The sequence below is a fragment of the Phallusia mammillata genome, chromosome 1, assembly GCF_965637545.1.
Source record: "Phallusia mammillata chromosome 1, kaPhaMamm4.hap1.1, whole genome shotgun sequence".
Lineage (NCBI taxonomy): Eukaryota > Metazoa > Chordata > Ascidiacea > Phlebobranchia > Ascidiidae > Phallusia > Phallusia mammillata.
Genome location: NC_137252.1, coordinates 34,177,328 through 34,190,118, shown reverse-complemented (window position 1 = coordinate 34,190,118; position 12,791 = coordinate 34,177,328). Strand labels below are relative to the sequence as shown.

At 36.5% G+C, this 12,791-nt stretch overlaps 1 protein-coding gene across 3 annotated transcripts; it reads left to right on the top strand.

The window, feature by feature from the left end:
* Positions 1 to 249: 249 nt before the first annotated feature.
* On the top strand, positions 250 to 12,728 carry LOC145238278 ((E3-independent) E2 ubiquitin-conjugating enzyme UBE2O-like). Of its 3 annotated transcripts, none has more exons than XM_080101410.1 (25): positions 250 to 427; positions 516 to 637; positions 1,007 to 1,069; positions 1,153 to 1,254; positions 1,881 to 1,978; positions 2,249 to 2,318; positions 2,652 to 2,798; positions 3,427 to 3,580; positions 3,889 to 3,994; positions 4,477 to 4,635; positions 5,048 to 5,109; positions 5,286 to 5,403; positions 5,563 to 5,641; positions 5,982 to 6,052; positions 6,140 to 6,212; positions 7,347 to 7,504; positions 8,096 to 8,250; positions 8,470 to 8,594; positions 9,014 to 9,208; positions 9,744 to 10,092; positions 10,551 to 10,723; positions 11,083 to 11,283; positions 11,592 to 11,649; positions 11,922 to 12,022; positions 12,147 to 12,728. In XM_080101410.1, the coding sequence occupies exons 1-25, from the start codon at positions 340 to 342 to the stop codon at positions 12,423 to 12,425; spliced, it is 3,306 nt and encodes a 1,101-aa protein (XP_079957536.1). In that variant the 5' UTR covers positions 250 to 339; the 3' UTR covers positions 12,426 to 12,728. The 3 variants fall into 3 exon arrangements, with proteins under 3 accessions (XP_079957536.1, XP_079957544.1, XP_079957528.1); XM_080101418.1 differs by having other exon boundaries at positions 5,283 to 5,403; positions 5,563 to 5,632; XM_080101402.1 differs by having other exon boundaries at positions 5,283 to 5,403.
* The last annotated feature ends 63 nt before the right edge of the window (positions 12,729 to 12,791 follow it).

Sequence of the window (12,791 nt, the reverse complement as noted above, 5' to 3'; positions counted from 1 at the left end):
TGTATAATAAACAACACCATATGGTTACATCAGCCTTCTACCCAATACACAAGCACAGCCAGGCAGACAATAAACAGTTTCTGTAATATTTTGACAAACATACGCGCGGCGTGACGAGGGGAAATGCCGCAAACAATTTTACGTCTCCACCACGCGCTGTCGACTCGACGCATGTTTGTTATATCGAACGCCTTACCCGGTTGTTCATATTCATAATTGTTTGCTTATATTTTTGTTGTTGCCAGCTTTATTACAGCTTTTTTGTTGGCATTTATTTTGTAATATAATTCTTCTGATTGGCTGTGTGAATTAACGTGTGTAGTTTTTGACTGTTGCAATATGGAGCCCAAGTTTTTCCCAGAAGATCTTGTGGTTGGCAAGTCAAGAAACGGAAAAATCCGCTATGCTATCGTTGACCAAACGCCAGGCAAGTTTTATTTTGACATAACACCTAATAAACTTTGTAAATGAAATTTTTGTCTCTGTGTCTAACTAATTTGTTAATCTTTGTTTAGATATGGAAAGTGATGAATTTGATTCTGATTATGATATTGATGATGGTGATGAGTTGGTAAAAGGTTTTGTCCGACTCTCATGGTATCCTGAGGGAAAACATGAAAAAGTTCATGAATCAAAAGTACACACATTTTTATACTTAGGTTATGTATTCTGCATTGCCAGTTATTGAGTAAAAAACTGCCAAAAAATAATGCTACATCTGTGTAAACTTCTGCAAACCCCCAACAGTTCACACACCATGAAATATTTGTGATTTCTAGTGTTAAGCTTGGTTATGGATTTGTCCTTTTCATTGTAATATTGTCTCTGCAAGTCAAGTCAAATTTGTTTGTATTGTCACTTCATCACATTGTCATTGTTAAACAGTTTCGTAAAATAGCAAAAACACCAAAAACATGGGTTATAATAGTCAAGTTTCCTGTTAATTAATGCAACTACTAATGAATGTTTTTGGTCTAAAATTGTATTTTTGGTGTTTCAATTACAGCTTCAGCTAGTCGATCGCTCTGCTCTGCCCTGTGATGTTGTGAGGGAAAAGAATGGAAAACAGGTAAAGACTTATTTTAAATAAACTCTGTTATTTTGTAAAGTTTACTATTTTGGGCATTTTATTAACATGCTGTTTATGTTCAGTTGGGAACTGTTGTGCAAGTTGATGTCAAATGCAATGCTATGGTGGTTGGAACTTCAAAAACTATCAACAACATATCAGCAAACACACTGCGTTTTGTTAATGTGAGTAAAATGTATTTAGGTTTAATAAATACTAACTTGTATACAAGTCTTCTCTGGTGCAAAGTAAAAAAGCACTTCAGGTTAAAAAAAGATATCTAAACATTTCTCGTTTTAACGCACTGCCATATTGTGTTGACTGTACAGCATATAGTCATGGTTTGTTGTTTAAGGTTTTGTCAAAATGCATACATGCAGGCAGTGTTTTTTTAAGGTGTTTTGGGGGACCGAAACGGTCCCCCAAATTTCTCCAGCGGTTTCCCAAAATTTGGACTTATGGCTATTTTTTGCAAATATGGCTATTTTTTGGTATTTAAATGAACACTTGCGGTCTCTTAAAACTACTTAGCGGTCACCCAAACCAAACCTTAAAAAACCCTGCATGCAGGTATATGCCTAAATACAAATTCAGTAAATTGGATAAGTAATTTGCCAACTTACATGTGCTATTACTTGTTTGATTTGACAACAAATAACAAACGTTGTCATTTACAATTCCTATGGAATTAACCTCAGTGTGATTAACTAGACTTCTCTGTACAAATATATACATGATAAAGTAAACAGAAACTTAAAAAAAGCTTAAGTCACAAAACACTAACTGTAGCTTATGCATGTTTTAATTACAGCCTTTTATGCCTGGTGACAACATTTCATTTGGTCCATGGCTGGGTCGTGTGGTCAGAGTCTACTCTGGCTTGTTGCTTGTGTTTCCTAATGGTGCAAAGTAAGTGAAATTGTTATATTTCTTTAGTTTAAATATGTGTGCCAATTTGTATGATTAACATGTTCAAAAAGAAAATCGCTTTGATGTTTTCGATTATGATTTATATCATCATATATGGCTAATTGAAGTCTACCAGGTTTTCGTAAAAATTTAGGCTAATTTTAGCAAACTGTTCGTCACCCCTTATCAGTTCTTAACACTTCAAACACACCCAACTTTATCCAAATTACTTGTATTCAGTGCTGTTTATCTGTTCAATTGATTTAACAGAGGGCAAATTCCCCTGGACTCAAAAGGATGTGAGTTATTGGAAGATCAATTTCCTCATGTCACCGATGAAGTAAGTCACAACAGTTTGGTGGAAACGTCTGGAATAGATGTCATGGCAATGTCATTGCTGTCTTATTATATATTAGGAGCAAAAAATCATTTAGCATTGCTTGTATTTTTCTCAGTTGAAAACCATTCCTTTATTTGTTTGTGCAATTAGGCTGTTTGCCACAACACAACTTTACATTTTTAACACACAGGTTAAAATCAATTAAAAATGTTATTGGCTGTTTTATGATAATCCATTTTTTTTTTTTGAAAACAATATTGTTTGTTGAGATATTGCAGGTATAGTACATGACAAATACTGTAACTAACATGTGTTTACAATGCTTTGGTTTAGGGCTCATTTTTTGATGATGATTGTGGATATTATCCTGGCCAGGTGCTTAGTGGCCCAACAAAAGCTTTTAAAGACATAATATGGATGGATGAACAGAAAACTGTACAGTTTAAACCAAAATCAAGATACAAAGTTATTGTGGAACAGGTTGGAAGTTTTCATTAATATTGATGTGGAGAGACATTTAAAGGTTAAAGTGTCTTGCATGAATTGTGTTTAGTTGCTGTTGAAAAAAATCTATGCACCTGTGTTGCTTGTCACATGCATTTCCATATATTATATAGGGTTTATTTATTGTTCTGGAAAAAACAATAATTGTTTAATCAAAGAAAGATTTTTAATGCAAGCAAATAGTTAAACATGGTATAGCATGTTAAAATTTACACCTCCTAAAACTTGTGCTTTTGAGCATCTTGGGTAATGAACTAAATCAGCTAATCAAAAAATAGCATCATGAAATGTATGTACACGCACTCTTCTTCAATATTAAAACAGTTCTTATTTTACATTATCCACCATGTTTAAATTTGTTTGTCTTCTGGTGCAGGGTCACCAAACTATCTTAGTGCCCCTATAAAAATTGCCTCGCTGGTTAAGTTTGGAAAGACGGCGCTAGGGCATGTAAACTATGCGGCCCACACAAATCATTGTTAGACTTATCCGGCCTGCATTGAAAAAAGTTTGGTGACCCCTGGTCTAGTATAACAATCAAATGAACATAAATTTTATCATACTTTTGATACTGACATGTAAACTAAGCCTTTTTTATTCTCAGGTCACTCTTTATGGGTTGAAGGTCATGTGGGGCCAAAGGTCATTCTCAGAAGTGAAAAGCTTCGAGTCTGCCACCAACAAAAGTGGAGTCACAAAACAAAAAGACCAAGGAACTAACAGTGATGATCCCGCTGATATCAAAATTAACTTTAAAGGTGGGATTGCTGAATGAGCTGCATTTTGACACAATTTTGGTTCAGTGGCAGTATAAACATTCAAAGAACCCAAAATACGTTTGTACTACTTTATACTTTAGTTTTCATGTTTTATTGTGGTTGTTGTTAATTTTCTGTTTTCATTTTTAAAGCTCGAAGCCCAGTAACAAACCATGCTAAGATTTAAAAAGGTGCAGAAAACAATGCTCTGCACAGTTTTGTGTTGTAGCACTTGGATTTAGAGTCATGTATAGAATTTTATAGGTTTTGCTCTGCTGGGGAAGTTAAATTTTCCATTTTTTTGGCAGATTTAGATGTTGACCTCATGATGGATTGGGATGCCATGGAACTGAACTTAAAGTTTATCGAAGGTCTGACACCACCCACAGTCATTGCAGGAAAATTGTTGAAAAAGTTAGTTCATTTTATTACAACTATCATGGTTGAACAATACTCTCACATTTTCTTCCAACAATAGCAAAACAATTTTTAGTCTTTTTTGCAACATTAATGTCCTCTTTTGTTTTTTTAGCTTTCATTTTATTTTTTGTGAGTTTTTGGAGATTACATCTCAGTAAGTTTACAAACCCATCTAATGATAAATCATATTATTCACCAATGAAACGACCATGTGTTTACGCTGGATGATTCAGCCATTCCAATTGATAAGCACCAATTAAAAGCACCAAATAAAAAACGCACCAATTTAGTTTAATATTGTAGAAAAGATCAGTTTATCATAAAACCAGCTTTTATTTTATAACATATGTAAGTGTATTTACATAAAAACACCGAGTTGCTCCACTGATCAGCGCTTATAGGTCGAAACAGTGTGCACTGTCTGCAGCTGATGTGTATTTAGGTGTGTAAAATGTATACATTTTTTTTGTTTGAAGAGTGAACCGCTTAATGCATTTTTGGACTGGAAATGTTCACATCGGGGAGAGATACCAATATAAGTTAACAACGGAAGATGTTGTACAACTTTCACAACAGGTCAAAGGTCATCAGAAGAAGAGGACACGAAGAAATGTTGCATCAAGAAGAGCAAATCGGTGATTTAAAAACGTTTTTGAATAGGCCCTGTGATAGTTGGTTTACAATAAACCTTGATTAAACCGTGTTCGGTTAATCCGGATATTTGCCTAATTCTGGTAAAATTTAGGTAAATAAGATTTGTAATGTGGTTGAAACTAATCGACATCAGTTAATTCGGATATTTGCCTAATCTGGGCAATTTTTTGAGTCCAAACCGGTCCAGATTACCTCAGGTTTACTGTATGGCATTTTGGTGGGTCAATGTAGAAGTTTGCATGTTTTGAGGACCCATGTGTTTCTGCCTGTGAAAACAATCAGGCTGCATAAAGCAGGAAACAAAAGACTTTTTGTAAATTATTAAAGTGAAAGCCATTTAGTTTTTGTTGTTGAATGACAAATGTGTATCAAGAATCAATTTTGTGTTTTCAGGAAAAGGATGTCCAATGCAAAAAATAGTGAGCGCTCATCAAAGAATCCCAAAAAATTAAACGGTAATAATACGGTTCTTTGTGAACTTTTAAAGGTAATTTTCCATTTTACCAGTTGTGTTGGGCCCTAATTTGGATGAACAATTTTATCTTAATGCTCAATAAATTGAAACATTTGAGTCAGAGTTTATCACCAAAATTAAGGTCATTGTTTGTTTTTTCGATTTTTTCCATAGCAGATGATTCATCTCAAGCCTCGGAGCAAGGAAGTCAAACTGAAGAGGAAGAGGATAACATGTCAGTAGGTGGCGATACAGGGCTGCCACAACAAACATCGAGAAGGAACAGTGACCCAAGGTACAGGACAAAATGATGTTTTTCAAACAAAAAGCAAAACTAAGTTATTAAAAAAAAGCTTTGTGTGGTGCTTGGTAATTAAATGTTTATCTGGAAATGTTGTTTGTAAAGGTTTTTTAAGCTGGTACAAGTGGCAATTAAAGGATTATATGTTTGTAGTGTTTCAACCACAGAAGTTATTGAAGATATTCCAGTGGTTTTGAACACAAATGAAAGCGAGGAACAAATTGTACGACAAGTATAAATCACTAACATAAATTATGGGGTTAATTTTGCTAAGATTTTTTCAATTGCTTTAATAGATGTAGTCAATTAACTCAAGGTACTGTTATAGCAATATGTGCTGTACTAGCCTTTCTTGTAGTTTCATCATGTGTTTTCTTTAAATCAACTGGTAGCATGGCTAAATCCATTACAGCTAATCTTGCAAAAGTAGTAAATAGACATTTTTCAATTGTTTGTAATCATAGTGATTATAGTTGGTGCAAAAACTTTGCTATACACAATCTTAATGGCACTTATGTTTTTATCAAGCCATAAGGTGTTGCATAATTTGCTTAGTAAATGTTTTCATTCAGAATGAAGCAACAATAGCAAAACATGTGGAAACTGCTGATGATGACTTAACTGACATTATCAACTTTTTGAGGTAAACAATATTTAAAAAAAGGTTTTACAGTGCAATAAGTGAAGTATTTTACAACTGCAAACTAGACACTGTATTTTGTATTTTCAGAGTGTGGATTTCACGCAAAGATACTGAACCATTCCTTAAGCAATTCAAGCTCAGTCCTGAACAGCTTGCTAAGGTGAAATCATTTTCGTTTTATTTGTTGCATTTTGTACTTGATAGTGAAGGTCTATTCGAAACTTGTACATGCTAATTCCGATAGTCATTATGTTATAAGCCAGTGGTTGTCAAACTGTGCGTCGCGACGCCCTGGTGCGTCGTTTCAATTTTCCAAGGGCGTCGCAGAATATTTCCGTTTCATGGCTGAACTCAGTTTATCTCATAAAAATGAGGTTTCAGTGCTGTTGACGTACATCTACGTCCAAATACTTTTTGCGCAGAGTGATGATTGACGTAAATTTACCTCAAAGTTTTGATCAAAAATGCGGCTGTCCGTTAATGTACGTCGAGACCAAACAGTACAAGCAGCAAGTGCGTGATAGGCGCGTGTCTGGGGCGACGCTTCGCGGGCATTAAACTTGATTATGTGAACGGAGTCTTGCTTCATAACAATGTAACAAAGGCGACTTTTCTGGGCTTGAGGTAGTTATAACGTATAATTGTTAGCTAAAGTTTTAAGTGATTATTGTGCATGAGTTGCAGCAGTAAATTTTTGTGCATTAGTTTATATTGTGCGTAAGTTGAAACATTACTTTCATTGTAATTCGTTATTGATGCTGTTGAGACCTTGCAGCAGACAAGACAATGCAATTGTGGGCAATAATTGAAACAATTAACAAAAGCCCGCACGTGATTGCCGGGTGCACTGAAAGTGTTGAGTGCAGTTTTATAACTTTGTCGAAAAACAGTTAGGCTAAAATTGTTCTCTAAGTGCTGTTTAATAGATTTAAATTAACTGTTTATTGATAAGTTTCCTCATTAACTTTTATTTGCTGGTGCGTCACAAGTCCAGAAAACTTTTCCAGAGGCGTCGCAACAAAAATAAGTTTGAGAACCACTGTTATAAGCCATCAACCCAAAATAGCATGTTGTGAGCTTGTAAAATTTTCAAATAAAAGAGCATTGGGAACACTAGATGTATAGTTTCTAGGCAAACTTAAAACCAAAGAATCATACTACACCAGGCCCTTTTGTGATTTCTATACCAGTGTTCTGTGATCGCTGGTCTGCATGGCTGCTTCACGGCTGACCCAGTTATAAATTTATGTCCATCATAACTAAAACTAAAGGACTTTTTGTTTGGTGTTTTTAGTTGAAGTTGACTTTTTCGAATCCAGCCTATGCATTGCGACAAGCTTTCCGTGATTGTACGCCACTAGAGGCGCTCACAGCTTTTCACCCGCATTGCCTCACGAGCACTTCATCCACGAGACAAGTGGGACATAAAGTCGAATATCACGTGGGCCAGTAGTAAGTTTGTTCGATTGAACTTAAAGTTGGGTGAACACTGAGGTAAAGGACATTGTTTCAACTCTTTGTAATATGCGTTGAGATTTGGGCGTTATTCGCCTTGATTAAGGCAACCTTCATAGGACGTCGAAATATCAGTAGCCGAAATGCAATTATTAGATAGTTGTATTTAGTGTTTTTCAATATTAACATCTATACAGTCATCTTCTATTTTAGGATTTGATATCTTATCCATTACATTATAGTTTACTTGTTTAAACAACTGTTTGTGTCTTTAGTCCGCAAATTGTGATAAGTTTCTTATTGTGTTAAAACCGTAATAAAAGACCACTAGTGTAAATATCCATATCTTAAACTAGAGTTATAAGCAGGTTTCAAATTGGGTCAAAACCCCTTGTTTATTAAAAAAGCAAAGCCTGAATTAGGCCTAATAATTTGAGAAACAGCGGCAAAAAATATGAGCCCCAAATCAAGCCCGTTTTATCGAAACTCAAGCCCTAACTCGGCCCAAAAAGCCAGGCCCGGCTTACAACTCTGTCTCTTAGTTTCTTATTTTGCGTTGATCTTTCACTTTCAACCTGTTTTCGACAGTGTCACTGTGGACATTTGCTCCACAAGCACAGAGATGGAGGTAGAATGGCAAGATGGAACTGTTACTAAATCCCTCCCATCCAAGGAAATATCCCAAGCTCACCACATTGATCAGAATGATTTTTGTCCTGGTGATTTTGTGTGTGACGAAAGAAGTAAGTTTTCATCGATTTTATTATTGTTGTGCAGAAATTTTTTTTTAATTATGCTATCAATAAGTCTAAAAAAATCGACTCTGTTGTGGTATACAATTGTGGTTAGTCTTTAAAACTGGACAAACTTGCCGCCTTGCAGGGATTACAAGATATTTTTCACCTTTCCTTTGTGTTTAAAACGCCTGTATATTTTCAACTTTTTATTGTTAACTTCTACAGCGGGTACAGACATGTACAGATATGGAGTAATACTGAAAGCTGACAGCAGCAACAGAATGGCAAATGTTCAGTGGTTTCGTCTCCATCCAAACAATAACAAAGTGATGGCGCTTGAAAAAGAAGAGGTGTGTTGAATTTTGTTAATTGAACTTTTGTTTTCAATGTCACATACTTGTGATGACGTCGTTATACAAAGTACTTAAACCACTATAAATATGTCGTCACAATGACCTTACACAAACTATCTTAATGACATCACACACAAGGTTGCACAAACCCAACTTAATTACGTCACCACATACCTCATTGACATCACATGAAACCAACAAATGACGTCACGTAAAACCAACCAAATAAAGTCGCTTAAGGTCAACTCTATGACCCCAAACAAAACTAATTTAATGACGTCATGCACAGTCAACTCAATGACGTCACACAAATCCAACTCAATGACGTCACAATAATCCAATTCAGTGACTTCACACAAACCCAATTCAGTGACGTCACATTACACTAGCCTAATGACGTCCGATATCTCACATAGATGAGTGTGTACGAAGTATCAGACCATCCCGATTTTAACTTCCGTATCTCGGATATTCTGGTTCGACTTTCGAGTCCGTCTGAAGCTGAACACACGAGCGGGGATGCAGCGATAGGAGAATTACTACGTGTTACACCAGATGGAAAACTCCACGTTAAATGGTGCGACGGTTCAATTACTGATGTTCATCCACACGTGAGTTCATGGGTTTCTGCTGCTATTTAAATGCTACGTTTGAGTGGAAACTCATTATGCCACCTCTCGTCGGTTCCAATCCCACCGCTGGCTAGATTTTTCTCTAGCTTCTGCCTTGCCGCTTGGGAATGCTGAGTGACCGGCTGTTTCGGTGTGGCGCCTCAAAGATTCTGACAACATATACTTCTGCTATTTAACTGCTACTGAAATTCCAAAGTCGAAATGGAAACTCAATATGTCACTTCTCGTGGGTTCGAAACCCACCGCATGCTAGATTCTTCCAGTCTATGCCTTGCCATATGACCGGCTGATTCAGTACAACGTCTTCAGTAGGCCTAGCGTACTGTGATTTGTAGATGAGCGTGCCGTGATCGCTGCTCTGCATCAACGCTTCAGGGCTGAAGCTTTTAATATACTCTGACATTGCAAGCGCATTATTTTGCGTTTTCATAAATTTCATAAATGTTAACAAGTTTTCCTCCATCATTGTTGGGTCACGTGTCATTCACGCATCAGTGACCTCGCATTCGTGTAGGAACTCATGCGTGTCGGATCAGATGATGACGGCGAAGATTTTTGGAATTCACCGGACATGAGTGACTTGGATTCGGAGGATTCGGATAGCAGTGGATGGGAGATGGCCGGATCCGATGAGGAGGATTGGCCTCGGGTACCTGAATCGAAGCCAAGCCCCAAAACTCCCGGGAAAGCCCCCAAAACGCCCGAACCAGTGCCTCACGGGATTGACAGTTCGGAGATTCGTGAGAGGAAAGCAGCTGACCAATCAGCGGGCGATGTTACTGCTCACGTGACCTCTACATTGGATAGCGAACCTAGTGTTGAGGAAAAACCGAATACTTCAGCACGTGGAGATGAATTAGATAGTAAGGTTTTTTTGTTTTCTGTCTACATGACTGTCATGCCGGTGTCCAAAACCTGCTGTATGTTTTCATACCAAACTTAACGAAGCGATGTTTTTCATAGAATATTCACAGGATGTTGAAGTTTGTTCAATTCATTTACTCAATTAAGTGCATTTTTACCGTACCTTACATGATTTAGGCAAAACACTATAGTCTTTATGCTGTGTTTCAAACTGTCAATTTGAGGTCAACATTCCAATTCTAAAATATCTTAGAAGCGAAGGAGCAGGAGTCGCATTTCATTTTTTTTTCATGCATAAAAGATTGTTTGAACTTTTTTGACAAACTTTTCTAATGTTGAAAACAGCGACTGTTAAAACTATTGCAAACACAATATATCCACTGTATACACGCTCTTTGGAAGTTTTGTTTTTAATCAAGGAAATACATAGAAGAATAACTGTGTTTTCACTCGTCAGATTTTCCTAGTTTTTCGAGTGAAGCCACAGCTCCCAAATCTCATCATTACCGTACACATACCTTCGTGGTATCCGATCAAAAGTCCTTCATGAAAGCACTCAGGCGTGACATCAAACAATTTAAAAACGATCTGCCTGAAGGGATTTACGTGAAAGTCTTCGAAGACAGAATGGTGAAATACTTTTGCAAAACGAAATTTATTTTTTTAGTCTTTTAAATCAAGCTTTAAAGTTAAATAAAGTCCCGTTCGCACTCAACTACAATGTAATAACCTTAACAAATAAGTTTTTTTATTCTATTTACAGATAAGTGAAATAGCTTTATGATCTCAATAACACTAATTTTAAAAAACTGTTAAAATTGTAAAATCAAACCCCCTTAGCTTGTCATGTATTTTGAAACTAGTACTCTTAGAATCACGATAAGTTACTCATGTAGAAATGTGTTTTTTTGCGTAGACAGTTGAGTTTGCGATGAATATGCAGCCAATATTAAAAAGAACTAAAACATAGTAAAAACTTTGATATTTAGGACTTATTATCTGCTTTATTTGTTGGACCGGAAAACACCCCATATGAGGATGGAGTATTTGCCTTCGATATCCAGCTTCCTGGGGATTACCCTGCAAGCCCCCCTCGTTTCCACTATATATCCTACTCACATAGACTTAATCCGAACCTGTACGAGGACGGGAAAGTTTGTGTGAGTTTGCTGGGAACATGGATGGGGAAGGTAGGTTTGGATTTCATAGTTTAAATGTTAAAACAACAAATGTTAAAGTAACTTGGTTGGTATAAAGAAAACTAAAGCGCTAATCAAACCATTTTGTGCCATAAGTCGAAATAAAACAAGAATCATTTAAATTTTAAACAACACTACAGAACTAGTGTAAAACCTTAAATTAGTCGCTGTAGTTTACTTTTCCTTAACTTGCAAGAGATTTCATTTATACAATATTTTTTGTCACGGCAAAGTATAATTTCTTGTGACATAATCAGTCAACTTTTAGTTATCCAGTACAAAGCATGTTCATTTTTCAGGGCAACGAGAAATGGACAAGAGACTCCAATTTACTTCAGGTTTTAGTGTCAATTCAAGGTAAGGCATTCGGTCGCTCTACTAATGCCAAAGTCAGTCTGGAAGCCAGCTTATGGGTTTGGAGATTAAACAAATAATGGAAGAAATACTATTGTCTTTGCATGAGTACGCATAGGTCGGAAACTAGAAAACGTCTGCTAACAATGTTTACAAATTATGAGTATTGGTATGATTTTTACATGAAGATGTTTGCAGGGAGTATAGTGAATGTGCATTTTATGTCAAACGGTTTAAGTAATATGTTTCATAAACTATTTTCGAATTTGCGACAGGTCTTATTCTTAACTCTGAGCCGTATTACAACGAAGCCGGCTATGAAGGTCATAGAGGAACGACTGAAGGTCAAAAGAACAGCAGATGCTACAACGAAATGGTAACCTTGACCTTGTTGTATTAGTTGGCGCTGCAGTGCAGTTTTACATCAAGACATTTATTTCTCTTTGAAACTTTCCTTTTAGCCCTGTTTGAATTTTTCCATTTAACGATATTGTTATTAGGTGATTCTACGTCTTGTGGAGCACATGTCAGCCTTGGTCTTTTCACCACCTCGACCTTTTCAAGCTCTCTGCCGCCACATGTGTCCAACCCACACCAGCAAGTTGATAATCAGAGTCGAAGCATTGTTGCATCACAATGACGGTGGTTCTTTAGCTGTTGATCCTAACCTTCCCTACCCATTGTTGCCGCTATCCAAGGGGGTAGTAATGAGTCTAAAACAAAAATTAGCCCATCTTGTGAAAACGGCTGCTTCTGTTGCAGAACAACAAACCAGTTGATGGGAATTTGTTGAATGATTTTTTTCGCAAAGATTTTAGGAAATCATGCGTAGGAATTTTTGCTTTGCAGAATCTATTTATCGGTGTATTTATCTTCAACAGGACGCAATCCAACGCTCAAGCTAATACGGTAGCCAACCTATTTCTTTGTGTTCCATATACACTGTCCAACTTCTTTGGGAAGGTTAAGAAAAATCATGTTATTATTCAAATTCAGTGATATATTACGCCACATAAATATTTGTGACGTCATAGTTGGGGAGTCGATTGTGATGTAATGTGTGTATCTGTGACGTCACAATGGGCTTCCGAGCATCACAGGTTCGTTGTCACACTGAAAAAATGCGTTTTTTGTCCATTTTCGAT

Excerpts from the sequence above, each read along its gene's own strand:
- LOC145238278 (XM_080101402.1), top strand. The coding sequence starts at position 340 with ATGGAGCCCAAGTTTTTCCCAGAAGATCTTGTGGTTGGCAAGTCAAGA. Across the intron at positions 638-1,006 it reads AAAAAGTTCATGAATCAAAA|CTTCAGCTAGTCGATCGCTC; the intron begins GTACACACATTT and ends TTTCAATTACAG. Across the intron at positions 11,650-11,921 it reads GGTTTTAGTGTCAATTCAAG|GTCTTATTCTTAACTCTGAG; the intron begins GTAAGGCATTCG and ends AATTTGCGACAG.